We start from the raw sequence: 24971 nt of genomic DNA on the forward strand, positions 1-24971 counted from the left end.
GCTCTAAATGTGTCCACTAAGTCTTTGACAAGCAAGTCGTTGAGTAAAAAATGCTTCTTCGTTGTTGTGTTGCTGCTGTCGCGAACTTATTTTTGCAGGGATTTTGCATTTGAATTGCAATTGGAAAGAATGTCGTGTGGTAAAATATGACTTTCCTTTTATATTTAATTAAAAAGATTGTAACGGGATTGAATAAACGGAACAGTATCCATCGCGTCAATTTTCATTTAGTAAAATTAATGAAATATTGTCGTAGTGGACCAGACATGATCCACGATAGAACATGGTAGTAGTCAGGGTCATAAACTGGACAGCAGTAGAAAAAGTCAGTACGAGAAATCAACAAGATTACATAAAAAGGGATCAAATATTTCCCTCCAATTTCTCAACTATAATTCTGCAATTCTTCCAATTTTCCCTCCACTTCCTCAAACCCTACTTCGCTTCTCCCACCCTCTCTCCGACCCCACGCCCCCACCCTCTAACACTACTCTTGTTCGCTCTGCTGATTATGTAAGTGAATTTCGATTTGATTTAATTATTTATTTTGGGATTCTGGATATATAAAGTAAATATATATTGTTAATGGTTTTTAAAAAATTGTGCAATTTGGAATCTTTAGGGTTTATGTTGTTGGGAATTTCTGATGGTTATACTTCTTTTGGGGATTGCAGATGTTGAAATGGCTCAACCCGGAGGAAAGAACGATACATGGAACGAGCCGAATGCGAGTTATTCTGATGCCAATTTGACCGATGATGAAACACAGCCTGTTGATAGTCAATGTTTCGCAAAAGGCAAGATTTTTGGCTCTAGTTTAGATGGTTTTTTTGAATTCAATTAACTACACTGATAGTGGCAATGTGCGTCAGGGATTTGATTATAAGAATGATGATATGAAAGTGAGTGCGTTACAAAGTAAATCCAGATCAGTGAGTAATCTTTACTGTCAATAGAACCCTAAAATATTGAGTCTTTTTTTCTTTCTTTTTTTGAAAGTGGAAACTTAGGTGATGTCACCATCTTCCATTTTTTATTTTTAAAAATTGTTTTTGAAAGAAAGACAATTGGGATTTAGTTGGGTTTTTTATTTTTTATTTTTAATATAGAGAGTTGTGACTTGTGAGAAAATGTTGAACTTTTTTGAAAGGGAGGGAGGAATGCAACAGTGAAATTTTCTGTTTTGAGGAAATACCTCACATAGTGAAGTTGTCATTTTTATCTAACAACTTGCCTGTTCTTGCGAAAGGTTCAGTCTTTTCCAATGAAAAGGAATGTTTTTTTTTTTAATTTTTATTTTTTTATTTTCATGGAGTGGAAATTACAAATGGGAATCGGTAAATTCTTCTATTTCGGGAACTAAAGTGAGAATGAAGTTTGAGTTTCTTAAATAATAGACCTCCTTTCTAAATTTTTTGTTACAAGGCAGCACATTTCATTTTTTTTTCAGCACTTAATGTTCTTGTTAGACATCAAGCGGCTATATATAGATTGCTAAATATTTATGAGCTTAGTGTTTCAGAATGCAAAGTTAAAGGACATAATAAACTTTCCATTTGTAAAATATGAAATTCTCATGTAAATTACCCTTGTTTGATTAGGTGGTGATGCCAAAGGTGAGGAGGCTCATAATTGGCTAAAGATGCAAAACACTTTGCCTGTTGATAATCTCCTTCAGTGTACAGATGGTTTTGAGACTCAACCAATAAATCTTTATGGTGAGACCCAAGTACTAGACACACAGGTAGTTGAGATTAGTGGTGAAACACAAGTAGTTGAGATTGGTGGTGACACACAAGTTGTTTATGACCATGATGGTGTGGAGTATATCCATACTCAGTTGTTAGATGAGTGCAACTCTGAAGTCGCAACTGATAGTGATTGTGAAGGAAGTGATAGAACTGAGATTTTATATGAAACTCAAGAGATATCTGATGATGACTTAAAAGACAACGCAATGTCTGTGAGCGGCTTGAACTTGCAAAACACTAGTCTTGTTGAAGAAGCTGACTCTGGTTACAAGGTACGATCAGATGCTCTGAACAAAGAGAAGCATCATTCAGGTAAACCTATATCATAAAAGCATATTTCTTATATTAGGTATTTATAACATTAATTTTTCCATTTCAAATTCAAATTCTAAGTGGTATTCTGCTTCTGTGTGCTTCTTGGTAAAGTTGGCATCACAATTCATTTAAAACATACACTTTGATGTATCTTGGATACACAAGCATATGAATCATATATAGTCTAGTGCTACTGAACTTAGGTTGGCTACAGCATTTTTTCTCCGGTCATTATGCTTCATAACTTTATGGTCAGTAGGCATTTCTATTTGGACTACATTTGTGTGTCTACTTTGCTAAATTTACCATGATATTTTTATGATTTTAACATTGAAGATATTTCTAGCTTATGTTTGATTAGTATGCAACTAATATTCTACAACTGGTCCAATAAGAGGCATTCTATTAAAATAGTGGAAAGTTGGTCTGTAATCAAGTACTCTACTATCAGTATTATCTAAGATAATCTAATCTACCTTTATTCATGGTGCTGTGGAATATTTAATCCTTCAAATGTTTTCACTAAATAGCACTTGTGTGCCAATTAGAATCCATTTCATCATCAGGTTTATCATGCATGATGCATACATGTTTCAGGACCTGTGCATGGAGGCTTTACTTCTATTCGTATTGCATCTATGCGGGCCTCTGGTCTGGCTGCTCAGAGCATGGCTCAAATTAGAACCACTGGTGATTCCAATAAGAGTAACGGTTCGTTAGAGCTGCTAACTACCAAGCAAGATGTGCCATTTGTCTCAGGAGATTTCTCAAATGTGGAGAGAGAAGTTAGCAAGGCACATGGTTGGGAAGATAATGCCAAACAGAGTAAAGATGTAGGGAGTGAAAATAGGTGCAAGCTTGGTAGCTCAGCTGTGAGGCGACTTTTCACAGAGGATACACCAGATGAAATTGAAAAGCCAGAAGATGGGAATAATCATGCTGAAAATGGAGCAGACTTGCCTCAGATGTTTGATTCTCAAAATGCATTGGCTGGGTTAAGTTATCTTGGTTCTCAAGAACCTGGAGATGAATCACAGGCTAATGCACTTGAGATTGTTGACAGGTTTCTCAAGTTTAATGCAGTTGAGTACGATCAAGACATTGACTTGGGAAAGTCAGTTGAAAAATCAGTGTCTGTTCCCAGTGCAAAAGGGACAAAGAGTTTGGCCCAGAGAGCCACTAGAAGCACACATGAAGTTGGTGGCATTTTTGATTGGGATGACAATCGTGAGGATGAAGGTGGTGGGGAGTTTTTCCAAAAGAACAAGGGTCTTTTATTTGACAAAAAATCTTCTACTGTCCCACGGAAGCCTAGACGCCTTGACACTGACTGTGTAGGCAAAGTTGAGCTTCCAGACTCTTGCAAGAAGAAGAAAGATTTTTCTCGCTCTAATTCTAGGGAGAAGTCAAATATCATGAGATTGAACAATGAGTCAGAAAATCCAAAATCCAGGAATATTTTTATGAAGGAGCTTAACAAGCAGCTGATTGATATGTATGAAAATGGAGTGGTTGATAATAAAACTGCCAATGATGTCCCTGACATACCAGATGTTGGTTTAGATACTCAAATGGCAGCTGAAGCTATGCAATCATTATGCTTTGGCGGTTCATTGAATGAACATCAATCCATCACTGCAGACTTACAGAATGGTTCTTCAAAAAGTGGAGCTAATAATGAGAGACAGCTTAGGCAAAGCTCCTCAAAGAAAAGAATCCGTTCTACTCGACCTGCCACAAGACAGTCCCTGAAAACAGAGCGAACGGTTGCTACATCAGTAAAAAGTTCTGAAAATTCCAAGAAGCAATGTGATGGAGAATTGCTAGAAACAAAGAGGATTAGGTCAAATGTTAGATTACAACATGCTCAAAAGAAAAATAGAACAGAAGAATCGAAGGAAGAAAGTGCTAACAGAGTTAGCAACACGGATGATTTTGATAGAAGTCTCGGTGCTCCATCAAATGGTTGTAGGTCTTTAAAGAAAAGACCTTTTCATGAGCAGCTTGGCTCGCTGACACCTGTTGCTAATCGAACCAGGCAGCGCATCGTAACAAATAACCAAAAATTTACTGGAAACACTTCAGATAGCTCTCCAGAGGAGATTAATGATCTGCACAGTGCCTTTACTTCTGATAAAAGTCTGCCAGGTGATGATGCTTGTAAGGCTAGCACCAAAGATGAATTTGTTACTAAACTTGGAAATATGGATTCAGCTATGTTTAAGAGTGATCAAATGGCCCATCCTAAAGGAATAAGAAGTCGTCGGACACGGGCGTCAATTGCACGAGAAAACTATAATCAGTCTAATACAAGGTCAAGCAGAACAATTACTAATGGGAATGCTCCTGTGGATTTGAGTTTAAGAAAAAGAAGGCATCTGACTGAAGAAAATTTAATGCACAAATGTTCAGAGAATGGACATGCAGAGGATCCTAACATTAATGATGCTGCAGATGATATAGGTGGTGCTTCAATTCCAAATAATATAGTCAATGCCAAGGCTTCAAAGAAATGCACTAGAAAAAGCATCATACAAGGAAGAAAATCTGTTGATGCAATTAAAGAAAATGGAGTAGAAGCATCACCAAAGGATCAATCTAAAACATCAGCTTCTCCAAGCACTACTCCTATCAATTGTATGACACCTAGGAATGAGGCATCGCCTATATGTATGGGTGATGAGTATCGTAAACGGTCATGCAGGAGAAGTATGTCAGGATCATCACTTATTAGAGAAATTAATTCATTACATACTGTCGGTCTGCCAACAGCATCCAGTGTGAAAGATTCAAGGAGGCGGAGAGAAATGACAAATGTTCGAGTCTTGTTCAGCCGCCACCTAGATCCAGACATAACCAAACAGCAAAAGAAGGTAACATTTAAGTGATTTTATTTTAGTTTTTATCTCTGCTGAACGATTTTGCTGTACTGGTTTTACCCATGTAATGTTTTTTTTCTTGAAGATTTTGACTCGCTTGGGGGCTTCTCTTGGATCCTCTATGTCAGATGCCACTCATTTTGTGACAGATGAATTTGTACGCACAAGAAATATTCTGGAAGCTATTGCTTTTGGGAAACCAGTGGTGACACACTTATGGCTTGAGAGTTGTGCACAAGCTTGCTGTCTTATAGATGAGAAGAATTACATATTGAGAGATGCCAAAAAGGAAAAAGAGTTTGGCTTTAGCATGCCAATTTCATTAGCACGAGCAAGCCAACATCCACTTTTACAGGTAATGATGATGGATATTTGCTTTGTGATTAAGTGGAGGAACTATAAGATCATTTTCATTATTTATTTGCAGGCACATAGAGTCTTTATCACCCCAAATACAAAGCCTGGTACAGAAATATTAGCAGGTTTGGTGAAGGCAGTTCATGGTTTGGTATGTAGTTCTTCCTTCCAATCACTTACAGTATCAAATGCAGAATTGAATAGAAGGTCATTGAAATGTGCTTCATTGACTTAGTTGTATAATCTTTAATCTTGGAACTGTTTTTGGATATTAGGATACCTTGCTTTGTCTCCCTTTTTGCTTCGAGTACTCAACTACTGTGCAATCGAACGAAAGGATATCAGTGTATATCTACTTTCTGACTTTAGGCGATATACAAGACTTTTATTAGACAAAATAAAGAAAATCAGTTCAATATTTACAGTTTAGACTATTTTTCTAATAAATAATATAGGACAAATGGAAATTCTATGAATGCATCAGTTGAAGATGAATTAATCTATTAAGTACTATGTGATTCGCTGAAGAGCAAGATATTAGTGTAGGATAACAAAAATACCATGCTTGGGCTTTGTGTTGGACATCTGAGCTGAGAAGTTCACAGTGTTACTATCATTGATATCGCAGCTGGTAAATTAAAAACGGATGGATTATTTGAACTGTGAAGCTTGTTCAGTGAATTGATCAGATGAAGTCTTCTTGTTGTCATTTTATTTGATTTAGGATTTCTGATCACAACAATATCTAGAGTGTCTTGACAGAAATTCTTATAGTTGTGAAGACAGTCCCCTTTTCTCATGAATTGTTCTGTTGATAGCTTCCCTATTTACTTTTTGACGATTCTATTAGTTGCTTTAATATATATACATATACTAATGTAGTCCAATCCCCGAGTCAACCAATTTTGGATAATAATGTAAAAACACTCTTAGCCTTATAGTCTTGAATTAATTAAGGCACACGCTATATGTTTACCTACCAAATATTTGAGAATTAATATTTATATATGGATAAATAATGCTGAGGATAACTCCCTTGCAATTTATTTATGTTATTTTCACCACTAAATAACATATCTTCCTAAGTATCAAATTGGTTGTTTAGCCATGTATTAATAGTATAACTTAGGACAAAATATTTTTAACCCTCTCTAAATTGTTCAAAGCTTTTTGGTTGAATATATTTTCATACAAAAAATTATTTTTTACTCCGTACATCTCAAAGAAATGGATATAATATGTAAATATTTAAATTTTCATTATTCTTTTATAAAAAGGAGGGATATTCTATGTTTGATGTGTTTTTCAAAATAAAAAAGAATATACCACCAATATATTGACATTCAAATTATGATTTAATTCCATTTAAATTTTAAACAAAACAATATTAAGTCTATTAAATATATATTCTACTATGAACATATACTGTGTATTATTACGAATGTATAACAAATCTATAAACAAATGTAGAGCTATATAATTTCTGGTGTATATATAATGTAGCCCCTCTCTGATTTTTACCAAAATTAAATTCGTGATTATAAAACATATTTTAATTCCAATTTGAAAATTTATTAACTACTTAGCATGGGTTGAATATCCATCATAATCTATATAAAACATATTGTCATGGGGCTTATTGCATTACAGATATTTATATATACACACTTTATCTAATGCTCTGTGTCAAAATGCTTCTCAGCCAATTGAGAGATGCGGAAGATCTGCTATGAAGGATGTGACTTTGGCAGATGATATTTTAGTTTTGTCTTGTGAAGATGACTATGATCTCTGTGTGCCTTTTCTTGAGAAAGGTTGGGTATCTTATTCATGTATTTATGCTTAATCTTCTTTCCCTTTACAGTTAATATTTGAATTATAATGAGCTATCATTTTGTAAATGCAGGAAAAACAATTTATAGTTCAGAGCTTCTACTAAATGGGATAGTTACTCAGAAACTGGAGTATGAAAGGTTATTCCTCCATTTCAATTTCTCAATATTTTTGTACTTTGATGTTTTGTGTTTTGGGGTGACGAGGGAAACCCGCAACCACTACCTGAGGTGGTGCACTGAGTAAACCCTGCCTTGTGACCCTAGCCGACAAAGGACCACAAGGAGGTAAATTAGCCTAGGTTGTGGATTCGAACTTGTGACCTTGTGGTTAAAAGTTTGTATCCTTAGCCAGCTTGGTTGGGGTTACCCCCACTTTGATCTTTTGTTGTTGCCTATTGAGAGATGCTTTGCTTGTGTCCCTCCACGGCTCCACCCCCACCCCAATTGATCATTACTCATTAGTATCCTCAGTCAAACATCAAGAATGTCAACTCTTAGAATTTAAAATCTACTTGGGCCAGGATTTAGTTTGTGCATGTTTCATTTGTCACTAACCGTAACGATTATTTTCATCTCCCCACCCCAACCGCATTCTTTTAATTATAACTTTATGTCTTATGCACTGGACATGGTGCACAGTATACTTTGTAATACTGACTGATGCCATGTGAGAATGTACATTTGTATTTGAAGATTGTGGGGTTGCATTGATGTATGTTTGTCTGACTATATATTATTCCGTTTCATTGAAGGTATCAACTATTCACAGACCATTTCAAGAAAACACGCTCAACAGTTTGGATGAAAAAGAATAACAATCAGAATTGCCCTGTGACAAAATCAAAGTCTTGATTATGATTTCTTGCATTCTAGGTTTTGAGTGCAGAGTTTTCCTGTCCATAGGCCGTGTAGATTTTACTTGTGTTTTGTGTGTTGATTGTTGAGTCTGTATATGCTAAATTATTTGTGTCTTGTATGTAGCTACGTGTAGTCTGTAGTTTATTTTTCCTGAGCAAAATTTTCAATAAAAAGTTCTCAGGGTTTATATAGAGTACTTTTCAATAAAGCTTAAGAAAGTACAGTGGATGGTAATGCCATTCCTCACAACCTGACATAGAAATGGCCTCTCTAGCGATACTATGAATAGTTCGATTTGCAAATTGCTTAACAAAATGAAAACTTACATCAATAAATTGAGCCGCAACTTCTTTAGCATCATCAATAATGACACAAAAAGTAGATATAGTAGAGTTAGCCAAGATGGCATGATAAACAAGCTGTGCATCCATCTCGACTTCAATGTGATCCATTTCCATCTCCTTTAGCTAGTTGAGAGCTTCTCACACCCCACTACTTCAGCTTCCTTTGGCACATACAACCCCTCCATAACAGCCGCCTTAGCACACATAAAGGTCCCAAGCTTGTTGACAGAGAATTGCCTGTACGGTTGGAGGCGGAGCAAAACCCAGTCGCTAACCTCATATTCAACATCCTTGTGCTTGCGATTATAGATTGTAGTCAACCGTTTGTTGGTGATAGGACGAGGATAGGGATAGTGTCGTTTCGCTGTTCGCAAAGAAAGTGGCTGCAACCGTGGATGCAGAATATGGGTGGCTGAAAGGAATAAAATGGACATACTTAGACAAACGATTGACCACCGAAAAAAGGACCGACTTCCCTTGGACCTTAGGTAGGCCTTCAATGAAGTCCATCGAGATGTCACTCCAAACAAGTGAGGGAATGGGGAGCGGCTGAAGGAGACCCACAGGATGAAGATTCTCCCACTTGCAAACAGGTGGGACAGTTACGCACGAACTCACGAATAGCTTGCCTCATCCTAGGCCAGAAAAATTCCCGAGTGATCTCAAACAAGGTTTTCTAGGCACATTCGTGCGTCACATCATGGATCCCTGTAATAACAAGCGGTATAAGCTTTGATGTCTTAAACAAAAAGATTTTACCTTTGTAGCGAATGATCCCATCGACTATAGCCCAATGTGGCCATTTCGAACTGTCGTGGATACGATGCACCATTGCCTTCGCATCCTCTAACTCATCGAGCTCATCTCGGATGGAGTCTAACAAAGTCGAAACAGGTCCAGAAAACGCAAGGAGAGAGGCATCATCATCATCCATGCGAGACAGCGCATCAGTTACCGTATTAAGTCTCGGCCATCACGGAGTTCAACTTCAAAGTCGTAGCTAAGAAGTTTGCTAATCCAATGGTGTTGGGGTGATGTTGTGAGGCGCTGTTGCAACAAAAATTTCAGACTATAGTGATTTTTGCTTACGATAAACTTGCGACCGCACAAGTAGTGCCGCCAATGCGAATGGCCTAGGACAATCCAATTAACTCTTGCTCGTAGGAGGCCAATTTGTGATGGCTGACCGCTAGCCTACGACTGAAGAACGCCACGGGATGGTTATCTTGATGTAGAACCGCGCCAATGCCGACCCCGGAGGCATCGCATTCAACCACAAACAGCAAATTGAAATCAGGAAGCCTTAAAACTAGCGTTGTAGTAAGAGCAATCTTAAGAGTGCGGAATGCCACTGTAGTGTCCTTGGTCCACAAAAAATTGTTTTTCCGTAGCAGCAAAGTCAAAGGGGCCGCTATCACACCAAAATCCTTTATAAATTTTCAATAGAATCCCGCCAGTCCTAGGAACCCGCGCAAAGATTTTACGGACTGAGGACGTGGCCAGTCAAGAATAGCTTGGACTTTGCTAGTGTCCATCGAGACTCCCGAGGCATTCATGACATGACCTAGATAACAAACATGTTCGGTACCAAAAGAGCACTTGGAACGTTTAAGTAACAGTTGATGTCGGCGGAGGAGGCTTAAAACGGTTCATACGTGTTGAGTATGCTCGACCCATGACCTGCTATAAATTAGTATGTCGTAAAAATGAAAAATAAAAAATAAAAAAAAACTAAAACAAATTTTTGTAATAGGGAACCAAAATTCTTATTCATAAGAGCCTGGAAAGTAGACGGAGTGTTGCAGAGCCCAAACGACATTACGAGGAACTCAAAATGGCCATGATGGGTTCAGAAGGCAGTTTTTTCTACATCGTCAGGATGCATCCGAATTAGATGGTATCTTGAGCATAAGTCCAATTTAGTGAAATACCGTGATCCATGTAATTTATCCAGTAGCTCCTCGGTGACGAAAATGGGAAACTTGTCCTTAACGATTTTCGCGTTCAGTTCGCGGTAGTCAATGCAAAAGCTCCATGATTGATCATGATTAAGCATTAGCAAAATCGGGGAAGAGTAAGGGGAACGGGTAGGCCTTATAATGCAGAGTTCTAACATTGAGGTACATTGGCGCTCAATTTTGTCCTTCTGGGCCTGAGGATAACGGTAGGGTTGAACTGCGACTGGATCAGCACCGTGTACCATTATTATACGATGGTCACAGCTCCGTTGTGGCGGTAAAGATGTCGGTTCCTGGAATAGGGTAGAGAAGTCAGCCAAAACGTGATCAAGGACAGAATGAACACTTACCTGGGGCTACATCGCATGCAATATAATAAAAGGATTAATATGTGCACCCTGCCAAGTGATCTTGCGGTTATTGTAGGAGAAGCTCATAGTTAGTGCATTAAAATCCCAGAGAATAGCACCCGGAGTACGAAGCCACCTAACACCCAAAAATAATTCGAAACTAACGAGCGGGATTACATATATATTAACTGATAACCGCTAGCCATCTTTCTAGAGCAACACGTCTTCGCGCACGCCGGATCCCGAGATCCTTTGCCCACTAGCAACTGCAACCTGCAAAGAAGGGCATTCCCGGATCGTTAGTCCTAAAGCCTTGGCGGTGATAACGTCAATAAAGTTATTTATACTCCCGGAGTCGAACTGTTGGAAGTCCATTCACAAAAAAGGTTATTCAATATAATTTGTTATATTATTAATTATTAATATTGCCTCCTAAATATTTGGGCATGTCCGTAAGAGTTTTTCTTCTTGTCCGCAAGTCCTGAGACGTGGATCAATCAACAGAGTCTTCCACAATTATAGCACATGTACATGTGGTGTGTATGAAAGAGTTGGTTAAACCATGCACTATAAATAGCCATGCAACCAAGCTCCAGAACTCACAGAGATATACACACAAACGTATACACACAAATTTCTTCTTCTTCTGCTATAATTCTGAGCTTTGTTATTGGCTTTGCCCAAGCGCAAGCTAGCGTGCCTGTGTTACCGGTCGAAAGCAACCGTGGGAAGTCAGGAATTGCTTTTAAGGCAGTGTTCCTACGAACACGACACAGTTTAGAGGTTTCCTTATCACTCGCTCACTTTCCAGAATACAAACATTGTTTAGTCACAAAACACAACCACTGCTGGAAATCAGCAGATTTCCGACCACTTAAAAGTGGTCGGAAATGGCCTTAATTCGGTCGGAAACACCAATTCCGATCACTTTTCCGACCAATTTAGGTGTCCAGAAAAATCCCCTTCGCTATTTTCGACCACTGAAGAAGTGGTGAAAAATAGCGACCACTTTTCTACGGCCGTCGAAAAAAATGGCAAGTAGAATAGTCGGGCAGGTCCGAATTTTCCGACCACTTTGGTGGTCGAAAAACTTGACGTAGTCAATAAAAAAAATCATTTCACCACAGAGAGGAACCCCTCTGTAGTGAAATATATATATATATATATATATATATATATATATATATATATATATATATATATATATATATTCCTTTTTGCAAGCTGGTAATATATTTAATGAAAAGCATATACACATTTCATGTGTTCTTGCAGGTAAATAATCCAAATTGAACTCTGCCTGTGGTTCTCCTCTCTTCTTCTCTATAACCTTCCATGTCACAGAAGAAACTGCACCATCTTTTTCGCCATTTTTATCCATCTTCTTCTTCTTGCTCTCGTGATGATGATGAGCTTCTTTTCTTGCTGTTTCTTATCGCTGATCTTAATGGATTCTTCTTCCGGCACTGATGGAGTGGAATCGCTATAATGTTTCAATCCACCTTATCAATTGTAGAACCAGCAATTGCAGCTCCTGCAACAAATACAAATGAAAATTTTCTTTACCAAGTACTTTCAAAGCTCTTGGAAAATGTGAGGAACAACACCCTGTAGACAATTGGCTGAAAGAGAATTAGAACATCAACCATAGCACTTGGAGGTCCCAACATCATGTAGGTCTTTCCACTACCAATCTAATAGCATTCAACCAAAAGAGCTTCTCAAATTTAGGTAAACAGTAAATGTCTGCCATTGAACATCAAATATTATGCTTATATTCACATCAATGTAGCAAACAAAATTTATTCAGACTATAAAGCATTAATGTTTCTTAGAACTTTATAGCATAGGCTAAAGCTTCTTATAGAACCTTATACTTTCCAGCTATAACTAGACAAATGCCTTATCAGCAAATTCAGGTAGATTTTCCGTTGGATGCTCCGCAAAGTACTTCTTCAAAATTGTTTTGTTAAGCTGCACTCACCAAAAATTGTAACTCAAATTGGTGAGTCAGCACATACTAAATACAGTAAAAGTGTAAAACTGCGAAAATTGTTCTTAGAACAAATATATGCAATTACAAACCTTAGATTCATCAACTGTGATGGGAAGATTTAGAATACACCGCCCGGACTGTGCAACCTCAATCTCCTCATCAGTTGCTATTTCAAAATTGCTTTTATCCATTATCTGCACATTAGTAAAAGAAAAGAGAATCATGAAGAGTGGAAAAGAATGAGAAGGTCATAGAACTTCAAAGATTTCTTCATTGCTGTGCACCCAACCAAATAGAGGAAAATAAGGCATCAAAGCTACTAGAGGATGATACAAATTTAATAATATGACACTATCAGAGTAGGAAGAGATATCATAAATTTGTTATTGGGAAAAATGATAAACTGTCATTTGGCATAGAATGGTTTTATTCCCTCTAATAGAATAATTAATTCAGACAAAAATACATACGGGAATACATGAGAAAACATGCAGAGAATTACAGTCAAACATGAATCTTGACATCAAGAATGGAATGAAGAGTTTCTTTGATAAAAGGAATAATATTGTAACAAAGTAGCAGGAGTGCCATGAGTTTTATTTCCAGGGCCATTAAAGAAGCTTAGTGTCCCTAATCATACTAAAATTTTAACTTAGGTAAGTAATTTTTTTTAATCTCTTACACAGAGTTTTACAAACCAAGGACCGCACAATATTCTAGGCAGAGGGTGTTATCCTACTTGAAATAAGTAAGTCAAGAAATTTTGTTCAAGAATGTCAATTTCATCTGAACTCTAGTTCTGCTATTCCAGTTTTTGAGCGATATATACAGGATCAAATAAGGAGTAGAGTTGCTGCAATCCAACAAGGAAATGTAGAAGCAAAATGAAATGGAATTGTGTTTTTTGGGTGGAGCAAGTTACAAGAAAACAGATACTAGTATTACCATGAGATCCTCAAACTACAAGAGATACCAGGCACAAATTGTGTACTCAACCCTTTTGCAGAGCTTCAAACATTCAGCATGGTCAGAAGAATGTTCTGCAAAAAGGCAAATAAGGAAGGAAGTAGGACCTCCGCACATAAATCAAATCAAGAAAGAAACAATTTCCGCATATTATCTTTCATACTCCCTCCTCCATACAAGAAAAAACAAATAATTGTTGAAAATGCAGCCTGAAAAAGAGGAAGCTACTAGCAATAGGAATTACCAATAGGAAAAAGCCTTGCGCAAATGTTTGTCATTAGCCATTCTTTGTAAATGGAGTGAAACAGCAATAAATTCTCCATAATCTAGAGTTCCTTTGTTGTTGGTATCAATCTGTAAAACAAAATAATCATATATTATTACTTTCATTTATTATTTTCATTTTTTCTGTGGGATGCTTGTGGCAACTGGTATTTACAGGTAGCACTTTGACCCGTAGCTATTTTACAAAAAATAAATAAACAAACAAAAATAAAAGGTGCATATGCTATAATGCTCAAGATGCGAAGAAATAACTTTAAAGTAAATCTAAAATGCAGGAAACAGTAGAGTTGCAATATGATTTAGCACGCTACAATTTGCCCACTAATTCAAAAATAAATAGTTTCCTCCTTTACTGGGAATGATTACCAAATTGCACCATAACTCAACCACTTTGAGTGCAATAAGTTCTGCACAGGGGACTTTGCATTGTTTGGCCAACTAAAAGGGTTTTCGGGGTAAGGGTAGGGCGTAGGTAACAGGAAAAACCCTTCACCTCAACAAGCTCCAAGTTGAGTCTTTTTTTAAAAAAGCTGGCCATATGAGCTCTTACTCTATAGTAAACCATGCACATGAGGAAACAAAAGAAGCAAAATGAAAATTATCCAGCATATATAAATTTAGCTCAGGGAACAAGCATGGTAAAGTAATAAGGTATTATAGTGCAAGTATCCAGATAGACTCACGGCTTCAATGAGCATCTGTATTTCAGATTCTGCCAGCTGAGAATTGAGCTTTTGAAGTCCAACTTTCAATTCTTCAATTGAAACGATACCATCATTATTAGCATCTATCTTCCCAAATATTTCTTTGAGGTCTTCAACTTCTTTACTGGACAAGAAATCAGCAATAACCTACAGGCCAAGGGGAAGTTTCCAATATTTCTGAAAGCCCACTCGTATAATAGAAGTAAAAATCCTTTTAGAACATAGAAACTAAGTAACTGACCCTCAAAGCCTTTCTCTTGAACCTATTCATCAAGGAAAACTGCTTCAGCCTTGACTTCACGACATCTCCCAGAGGAACATTTGGAGCCTTCTTAGCATTCTGGAGCCAAGGATGTTCTGCACAGAGATGGAACTTGTTCACTGTGCAGAGCACAGAATTTATGAAAAGCAACCACTATAAACCTCAAGGTAAGCGACAACAATTAGCACAAATTGTTACAGCAAGAAAATAACTCGCAAGCCCTTATTTCTTCTTTACAACAGTCTTATGGAAGGGGAAAAAATGAATGACATTTTCCCCTGACAAATATGTTCCCACTATTTTTTCCGCTTCACTTATCTCCCAACCCCATCCCTCCAAGAACGAACAAAAAAAAAAAAAAAAAGGAACCATAACCACTGCTAAATTATAGCAGCATTCGTCACATTATCAATAAATGAAACAACAGACTTCCAAAAATTAAAGTGAAAATACAATGTGTTACCATAAAAGAAACTGATCAACACACAAAAGTAGCATACCAATTACTTGTTTTGGAGTTAGTCAAAGCTTGGGATCTGGCTCCAACATTTGCCTCACAAGACTTTAGACTCTCTGAAATACTTGGCTAGGGTTCACGTTCTATTGCACCACGTAAAATTGCGTGGGCAACACCTTGTTCAGATTCTGTATCAAAAGAATTATATTAACTACAAGAAACATCACTTCCATAGTTTCGCTTTAGCACCTCGGGAGCCATATAATAAGGGCTGCCAACAATTTTAGAAAACCTTTCACCTAAAATTTGAAAGATAAAGAATTAGAAATTTAAACATAGTATACTAGTATATAAGAAATGTGACCAATTTAACATTCTATGCTTCCAATAATCACAAGTTTTGGTAGATACTATCTCATAGCATAGAATGACAAATAATAGAACTAGCACAACTGTGAGGAGAATTGGCAGCTATTCTGACTCATGACCATTTTTTTCTGGTGTGCATAGACAGAGGCATGGATTTTATGTTACAAAAACCAGCACAATAGCACATTACCATCAGGAACCAGAGCATTATAACACAGTATATGATGACACAGGTTACTCCATATTCAGTGGATAGTTCTCAAAGCTAGTAGCAGAATATATGATTACTTAAAATAATATATGTTAGACTTTACTTAACATGTCATTACAAATATAGAACACAGATCTCACACAGCAACCATTTCTTTTAAAATTTACTTATGATGAGTAAATTGACATCAGCATCCTCCCAACAAATCTTCAAAAAATTACTTAAATGAATTTTCAAATAATAAAACACAACATAGAACTCCAATTTGATTATCCAAAGTTAAATGTATATAAGCACTGTAATCTAAACAAACAAAATAAATTAGAAATAAAGAACACTAAGTCCCTGAACTCTAACAATAGATGAGAAACTAACGAAGGCATAATAGCGATTACCTTAGAAACGATCAATGCAGCGAGTTTTCTTTCATTGCATTCCTCATCCTCATACAAACTTTCTCGGCAGAACAATATGCCAACGAGTGTTTGAGACGGCTGAGATGAGCGGGGAAAAGGTTTATATCACAGCTACGTGTTAATCGAGGAGAAGGTTCACAACTGCGTAGTCGATTGAGGAGAAGAGGTAGGGAGGAGAACGCGATCGAGGGCTTCATCTTCATAGATGATCTAGGGCTTCAGCGGCGCAAAGGTGTCGGACTGTCAGTTAAGTTGGAGTTAAGAAAATATTAAATATATACTCTGTATATATAATGGATATATTTATATATTAGGTTGGATAATACTCCGTAACTAATAGAGAAATTGCCTGAATCTTGGGAAAGTTTCCAAAACAAAATGAAGCATAATTCAAAGGCAACTACATTGGAGGAGTTGGTGAAATCCATCAACATTGAAGCGACAATTCGCGAAAACAGGTCGGTTAACTTTTCTGGAAATTTTAAGGCTAACATTGTTGAATTGAGTTTTAATCAGAACAAGGCAAAACCTGGAGGTCAAAAAAAAAAAAAAAAAAAAAAAACAACAAGCCCAACAACAATGACAACCGCTTCAAAAATGACAAAATTCAGAAAAAAAAAAAAAAAAAAGAAGAAGGGAAAAGCGGTGGATGCTTCGTTTGCGGGAATAGGGGCATCGTGCAGCACAATGCTATCACCGCAAAGGGATTCACAATCAGAATTCCCAAAAAGCAAACCATGATGATTCAAGGAATCAAGCCAACTTACTTGAGAATGCAGAAGACACCGAAGTGATTGCGTGGTCAACTTAGTACAAAATCAAGATGAATGGGTGGTAGACACTGGAGCCTCCCATCACTTCTGCACCAACAAAGACATGTTCAAAGAGTTCGTGTCAACTGAAGGGGAACAAGTTTTCATGGGGAACTCCAGCGTTTCTGAGGTAAGGGGTAGTGGAACAGTAGAAATTATGTTATTTTCTGGTAAGAAACTGCTCTTACAAAATGTGTTATACTTCCTACCCTCCGTAGAAACTTAATCTTTGGAGCCTTGTTGAATAAGGCTGGGATTAAGTTAGTTTTTGAGTCTAACCGCCTAGTCATGACTCGAGGGGGAAAATACCTCGGGAAAGGATATTTACGTAATGGCCTTTTGTGCTGGATGTAAACGTAGTTAGGTCTGCACCGAATCATGGTGTTGTTAATTGGCACGACCCAAATAATAATAATGCTTCTTTAGCTTACTTTTCTGTCTCATTAAATATTTGGCATGGTAGACTATGTCATATTGGCTTAAACTGCTTAAATAGACTAAAAAGTATGGATTTATTGCCAAATCTGTCTACTGATTCATATTCCCAATGTGAAGTATGTGTTGAAGCTAAGTTTGCTAGAAAATCATTTTCTGCTGTAAACTCTCGTTCTACTTCAGTTTTAGAATTGATACATTCTGATCTGGCTGACTTTAAGAGTACTGAAAGTAGAGGTGGAATGCGGTATTATATAACTTTCATTGATGATTTTTCCCGCTTTACAAAAGTGTTTTTGTTAAGAACGAAAGACAAAGCAGAACAAAAATTCTTGATTTTTAAATCAGAAGTAGAAAATCAACTAGATAAGAAGATCAAAAGGCTTCGTTCTGATAGGGTAGGTGAATATGAATCAAAATTTTTGAAAAACTTGTGTGAAAAGTCTGGAATTATTCATGAAGTAACTGCTCCGTACACTCCACAACAAAATGGAATAGCAGAAAGAAAAAATAGAACTCTGAAAGAAATGCTCAATGCAATGCTAATTAGTGCAGGTGCTCCAGATTCCCTGTGGGGAGAAGCCGTGTTAACAGCTAATCACGTCTTGAACAGGGTTCCCCATAAAGGGTTTGAGAAAACCCCGTATGAGCTGTGGAAAGGGCATGCCCCCAACTTAAATTACCTCAAAGTGGGACTTCCATCATTCAAAAGACCCAACATAGGGTCTAAAACTTTAGATGCCATTCTTGTGGGCTATGCTGAAAACAGCGCCGCCTATAGATTTATTTGTTTAAAGGATCATTCCATATGTGAGTCATGAGATGTTGTATTCTTCGAAAACATATTTCCATTGAAAAATGCTCACAACCTAACTGATAATAGCCATCAATTTGGTGAACCTGCATGTCTTCCTTTTACTAGTTCTCTAGATGACTTTTGTGAACCTAGAAGAAGTAAAAGGTCAAGAACTGAGAAAAGTTTTGGTTCAGATTTCATTACTTACATGACTGAATTGCATGATATAAATGAAATATGTGATCATTTCATTTGTCAGTTAGTTTTAGAAGAAGAGCCGAAATCTGTTGACGAGGCCATGAGGTCTGTTGATTGCACATTGTGGAAAGAAGCCATCAAAAGTGAGTTAGACTCAATTAAGTCAAATCTCACTTGGGATTTAGTATATCTCCCAAAAGGGTGTAAACCAGTAGGTTGCAAGTGGATCTTTAAAAGAAAATTAAGACCAGATGGGTCTATTAAAAGATTTAAAGCCAGACTTGTAGCTAAAGGCTATACCCAGATGTCTGGTGAAGATTACTTTGATACATATTCACCAGTAACAAAAATAGCAACCATTCGTGTTTTGTTTGCGTAGCCTCAATGCACAGGTTGTTAGTCCACCAGATGGACGTAAAAACTGTGTTCCTTAATGGTGACTTGGAAGAAGAAATCTACATGGAGCAACCTCCTGGGTGTGCCGAACCTGGTCAAGAAGGAAAGTTATGTAGACTCAAAAAGTCTTTATATGGCTTGAAGCAAGTCCCTAAACAGTGGTACGAAAAGTTCCACAATACCTTATTAGACCTAGGTTTCTTGCTAACCGGTCAGATGCTTGCTTATATTCGAAAGAGATTGAGTCTACAGTTGTGATTATATGTTTCTATGTAGATGATATGTTGATATTTAGTTCAAATATTTACACAATCAGTGAAACAAAACGGGTCTTGAGTACCAAATTCGATATGAAGGATCTAGGGGAAGCCGATGTGATTCTTGGGGTAAAAGTTACAAAAACCACTAAAGGTTACCATCCGGCTCAAAGGCCATTATACTGAAAAACTATTAAAGAAGTTCAATAGTTTTGATGTGACTCCGACTAAAACCCCTTATGATCCGAGTATCAAACTGTTTAAAAACAAGGAGGAAAGTACATCTCAAGGAGAATATGCAAAAATTATTGGAAGTTTAATGTTCCTAATGAATTATACTAGGCCTGATATTGCTTTTGTAGTGAATAGACTCAGTCGCTATACTCACAACCCAGGTAGTGCACATTGGGATGCACTAAACAGGGTACTACGGTACCTCCGAGGCACACTGGATTGGGGTCTTGACTATGTAGGATTCCCAGCAGTGATGGAAGGGTTCTGCGATGCTAATTGGGTCAATGAAGGTGACGATGCTAGCTCCACCAGCGGATACATGTTTACTATGTGCGGAGCAGCGGTCTCATGGAAATCGACTAAACAGTCGTGTATAGCTAGATCAACTATGGAAGCAGAGTTCATAACTCTTGATCTAGCAAGCCAAGAAGCAGAATTTGCTGAGAAACTTGTTGGCAGACATACCATTGTGGGGGTGTCCAACACCTTCTGTGCTGTTGCATTGTGATTCACAAACGACCATTTGTGTTGTGAAAAACAGTGCCTATAATGGAAAAAGAAGGCACATAAGAGTCAGACATGAGTCTATACGACAATTGATTACGACCGGAGTAATCACGATGGAATATGTGAAGTCTGAGAGGAATATTGCAGATCCTCTAACAAAAGGGCTAAACCGAAAATCCATCATTGAGACGTCAAGGGAAATGGCTTTGAGTTCGGTAAGGTGAGGAATTCATGACGAGGTCGTGGAAAGACTCACATAAGTGAAATGATGTTAGTCCTAATAACTCTGTAACTCTAAAAGAGTGATCTATGTTGAGGTAGACTTGACAGAGTGAGATTTAGTGGTCAAAGCATTGACTCGTGTGTGTTGAAATAAATGTTGGTGTGTGCATTTGAGTTCAAAACTTGGCCAAACGAAGAGTTCAAGACTTGTTTCACTCTCGGGAGGAAAGTTACTCAGTGTCACTACGTGTCAGTTCAAGATTTTAAATCACTGACATTAAGGCCAACTTTGCGTTGTTTCAGCCTTTTCTATAAATGTGTGGGCGATTGTTGAAAGTCCATTCACAAAAAAGGCTATTCAATATAATTTTTTATATTATTAATTATTAATATTGCCGCCTAAATATTTGGGCATGTCCGTAAGAGTTTTTCTTCTTGTCCGCAAGTCCTGAGACGTGGATCAATCAACAAAGTCTTCCACAATTATAGCACATGTACATGTGGTGTGTATGAAAGAGTTGGTTAAACCATGCACTATAAATAGCCATGCAACCAAGCTCCAGGACTCACAGAGATATACACACAGACGTATACACACAAATTCTTCTTCTTCTGCTATAATTCTGAGCTTTGTTATTGGCTTTGCCCAAGCGCAAGCTAGCGTGCCTGTGTTACCGGTCGAAAGCAACCGTGGGAAGTCGGGAATTGCTTTTAAGGCAGTGTTCCTACGAACACGACACAGTGTAGAGGTTTCCTTATCACTCGCTCACTTTCTAGAATACAGACATTGTTTAGTCACAAAACACAACACGAACACGCTGTTACGGACGCACAACCAACATGCATGTTAACTTGTATGGTAGTGTCGCACCCAATTCCATTAATAGCATGTAGTGAGATTTAAGGGTGGTCTACGTTGATGGAGTCCCGCGTCTCTGGTTCATCTGCGGTTGCTTCGGGTTCGTCGTTGACCAATAAGAAAAGATGTTTGCAATTGTGCACCGCCCACCACCGCTCATCATAATGGAAACACAATCCCTTGAATCGCTGGTGTGCATATTCTGAATGGGAGAGTCGTCGTTCATGGGGAGGGTAAATGTCGGCCGAAGTGGTAGAATTCCATGACCCATTGGAGGGTCGGAACTACATGGCCGTTTGTCGAGTTGGTGCGACGGAGTGGCCAGCGACTGAGCTTGCGGTGGCGGTCGCCTGGGCTGGTGTTGCGTGCGGGAAGCTGCAGACGCCGGAAATGAGGTCGCTGGTGTGAAGGTCCACCTGCAAAAGAAGAGAAGAAGCTAGAGAGAAACGTGTCGCCTCTTTTGCATGGAAATGGCCGATGGAGTTTCGCAGAGCATACTCATGATGCCGGGAAAATGAACGAGCCATGTTCATAGCTACGTCAAGGTTAGCCGGCCGCTGGTTCTCCACATCAATGTGAAGCCATTCGTCCAACCCAGTGGTGTAGATGCCGTACAGATGTCGTACGCATGAGCATGGACTAGAACGCATCATTGTACTCCTTGATGTGACGTCCTTCCTGATTGAGCTTCTCAAGAAAGCAGAGTACGTTGCTACGAAGACCTGGTCCAAACCATAGGAAGCACATTTGCTTAAACTGCTGCCACGACATATCGGGTTCCTCGAGTTCCAACCGAAAATGCTACATCTGGGCTATGCTGGTTAAGTGGAAGGCTGTTGTGCTAACGAATTCATGCGGTGGGGGTGTTCTAGGCTTTAAAGAATTGTTCGTAGTGGTGAAGCCAACCAATGGGGTCATCCCTGCCGTCATAGTGACACTCTCTCGTGTTTCCTAATCAATTGTGGATTCACGAAAGGTAAAGTGGACAAAACTCTATTTTATATCAATGATGGTGATCATATCCTATTGGTCGAAATCTATGTTGACGACATCATCTTTGGAAATACCAACCCTTTGTTAAGTGAAAAGTCCTCTGAGCTAATGAAGAGCAAGTTCGAGATGAGCATGATGGGAAAACTTAACTACTTTTTGGGATTGCAAGTTAAGCATAGTGACGAAGGAATACTCATCAACCAAACTAAGTACACAAGGATTTAATTAAGAAGTTTGGTGTTGATAGAAAGTCATCTATTAAGATCCCAAAGAACACTTTGTTACGAATGGACGTTGACAACGAAGGAAAAGATCTTGATCAAGCCAAATATAGAGGAATTATTGGCTCTCTACTATATCTAACAACTAGTAGACCGGATATTTCTTTTGTCGTAGGAGTATGTGCAAGACTTCAGTCTAATCCTAAAGAGAGTTACCTCACATCTACAAAGAAGATCCTAAGATACCTTAAAGGTACGCAATGTGTTGGACTTTGGTATCCGAATGGTGGATCATTCGAATTGATTGGTTATTCGGATGATGATTTTGTCGGATGGAAGATTGATTGAAAGAGTACTTCAGGAACTTGTCACTTTCTTGGAAGAAGACTTGTATCATGGTTTAGCAAGAAACAAAAACTCCATTACAACAAGTACAACTGAAACTGAATATATAGCCGCCGGAAGTTATTGCGCTCAAGTCTTATGGATGAAACAACAACTTAAAGATTATAGAGTTGAAGTCAAAGAGATTAACATTAAGTGTGATAACCCTAGTGCACTACAAAAAACCAGTCATTTAGCAACATAATATTAGAGGCGGTTTGTTGTAACCGCCGCTAAATAAGTATTTAGCGACGGTTATATAAACCGCCACTAAAAATAAGGGGCAACTTTTAAAATTCTCCCTGTCTGATGTATATATCCTCCCTCCTATGTTAAATCACTACAAATTTAGTAATCAAAAATTTTTAACCCTATTTCATAGTCGATCCTCTCTGCCTCTGCAATTTTCACTGCCCCTCCGTCGTCTTCGACTCTCCCGTCTCCGCTTCTCATTTTCGACTTTCGGCTTCTCCACTCATCTCTCGCCTCGCATAGTCACCGCCTTACACCCTCCGCCCGGTTATATATGGTTGGAAGGAGCACTAGTACTGGAACAGGTTTATGACGGGGGTTGATTTTCCGGTAATTTCTCCCTTTTCTTTTTCTTTTCCACTTTCAGCTTTTCCTTTTTCTCTGCGAATCAAATCTGCTATCTAAGTTCATCATGGCTTGCTATTTCTCTTCCTCCTTGGACCGTCGCTTCCTAGTTGAACGCCAAAATGTGTGTTTTTTAAAGGTTCTTCTCATTTTCAATTTGGATCTTTGCCCTACTTTTAGGTACTCCTTGCTTGAATTTTGTTAATTAATTTGAAATTTTAGTTTTCTTTTCATTTACCGCTGATAATTCTGTAATTCCGTAATGTTCTACTACATTCAGCATTTTGCTCTGCTTATCAGTATCAGATCTTTCCTCTATAGATGACACTGATTTTGAAAATGCAAAATCCATTGATTGTAGAGTATAAGGACTCCTGGGTGGAGAAGGTTAGTTCTAAGGCTAATGAAAAATATGTTATTCTTACCTGTTTTGTCTGTCCTTTCATATTCTTATGCAGAGTTTGTGACACTACTTATCTTTGTTGTTTATTCAGCCAAATAGGATTACCTTTAACTTGACACCAGAGATCATTCTTCAGGTATATTGTTTCCTTTTTACTTTTCTAAACATGACACTGTACAACACATTTAATTATTAAAAAAAGAAGAAGCTTAAAATAAGAATTATCAGGTATTGTCATAAATTTGGTGCAACACGATTTTTTTTAGCATTTTTGTTATGATTTGATATGCAATTGTTAATTCATTCATGTGGTAGGGCTGCAGCAAGATTCTTAGATATGACTTTCCCAAATGCTGCCAATGCTATTCCACTTTAATTTCCTATAGAACATTCTATACTTCTATTTGATGGTACATCACAATCTCAGTAGTTTGGATATTTGTTAGTATTAAATAAAATTTATGGTGTACGAGGTTGAACATATTCCGGATATTTATTATGGAGATCTAATAGTACTAAAAAACCTAGACTATACTATACTTTTAAAGGTACATTTGAAACTCCTGTGAGTTGCTATCTTCTATAGAAAGGCCTCAAATACAATTTCTCTCAACCTTGAATTTTTTTTCTTTTTTCTATTTGATATGCTTCTGTTTCAGTGTTTCCCTTGATCTCAAGGGAGGGATGAAGAAGAGACTGAGAAGTGGAGTGGTTTGTTACTCCATTGGCTCTGCAATGTCTCCTCTGTGTAAGTAAATATCTTTCACTGTTTTCGTTGTTATTATTTTTACTGTGCATCCTTCCTTATTTGTAAATGTTTGGCACTAAAAGTATAGCACAGTCTCTGGTCTTCCCTTCTTTTCCTCCCTTTTACTCTGAATTTTCACATGATTACTATGACATTGGTGCTAATTTTTAGGTCAATGATGTTTAGTATGCGTGTCAAGACTTGCATGTTTTATTCTCACAATTCTTCGATTCTCTTCCTTAGGGTTTTGATGCTTGCCAAGAGAACTTCTATTCAAAAATCTTTTCTTGTTACTTTGTTTTCTTTGCAAACCCCTTTAACTCTCGTCTCATGAATCAAGTAAGCATCTCTCCTTAATTTTTGTGGTTTATGGTCATGGTGAGTGTATGCTATTAAATTCCAAGCTTCAATAAACAAATTAAACATTGATTTGCAGGGGTGAGTATGGCTTTTGGACAGCATTCTTGGCACTGCTTATTCACCTTTTCATCTTCTTTCCTGGTAAGTTTTATGCCAGTTTCTGTGCTTTGTTATATTGGCATAACTCTTTAAGTATACCCAATCGGCATTATTTGAAACATGGAATTGCCTGTTTT

General features: G+C 37.8%; 1 protein-coding gene, 2 long non-coding RNA genes and 1 pseudogene across 4 annotated transcripts; 1 reads left to right on the forward strand and 3 right to left on the reverse strand.

Annotated features, from left to right (window-relative positions):
* The first annotated feature begins 296 nt into the window (after positions 1-296).
* On the forward strand, positions 297-8203 carry LOC109174948. 2 transcript variants are annotated; one of them, XM_019324184.1, is made up of 9 exons: positions 297-513; positions 675-797; positions 1602-2063; positions 2664-4939; positions 5031-5300; positions 5373-5453; positions 7005-7116; positions 7209-7275; positions 7890-8203. In XM_019324184.1, exons 2-9 carry the CDS (start codon positions 683-685, stop codon positions 7987-7989), a joined length of 3483 nt encoding a protein of 1160 aa, XP_019179729.1. In that variant the 5' UTR covers positions 297-513; positions 675-682; the 3' UTR covers positions 7990-8203. The 2 variants fall into 2 exon arrangements, with proteins under 2 accessions (XP_019179729.1, XP_019179730.1); XM_019324185.1 differs by lacking the exons at positions 297-513; positions 675-797 and having other exon boundaries at positions 1936-2023.
* Positions 8204-12187: 3984 nt separating this feature from the next.
* LOC109174951 lies at positions 12188-13561 on the reverse strand. Its single transcript, XR_002053216.1, has 3 exons — positions 13383-13561; positions 12733-12837; positions 12188-12621 (listed from the first exon to the last, which is right to left on the reverse strand). It is a non-coding gene; the product is annotated as an uncharacterized LOC109174951 (long non-coding RNA).
* Positions 13562-13805: 244 nt separating this feature from the next.
* Positions 13806-15509, reverse strand: LOC109174936 (annotated as a pseudogene).
* An 8123-nt stretch (positions 15510-23632) lies between these two features.
* On the reverse strand, positions 23633-24128 carry LOC109174952. Its single transcript, XR_002053217.1, has 2 exons — positions 24026-24128; positions 23633-23799 (listed from the first exon to the last, which is right to left on the reverse strand). It is a non-coding gene; the product is annotated as an uncharacterized LOC109174952 (long non-coding RNA).
* Positions 24129-24971: the final 843 nt, after the last annotated feature.

Source organism: Ipomoea nil, unplaced genomic scaffold (genome assembly GCF_001879475.1).
Source record: "Ipomoea nil cultivar Tokyo-kokei standard unplaced genomic scaffold, Asagao_1.1 scaffold0672, whole genome shotgun sequence".
NCBI classification, from domain to species: domain Eukaryota; kingdom Viridiplantae; phylum Streptophyta; class Magnoliopsida; order Solanales; family Convolvulaceae; genus Ipomoea; species Ipomoea nil.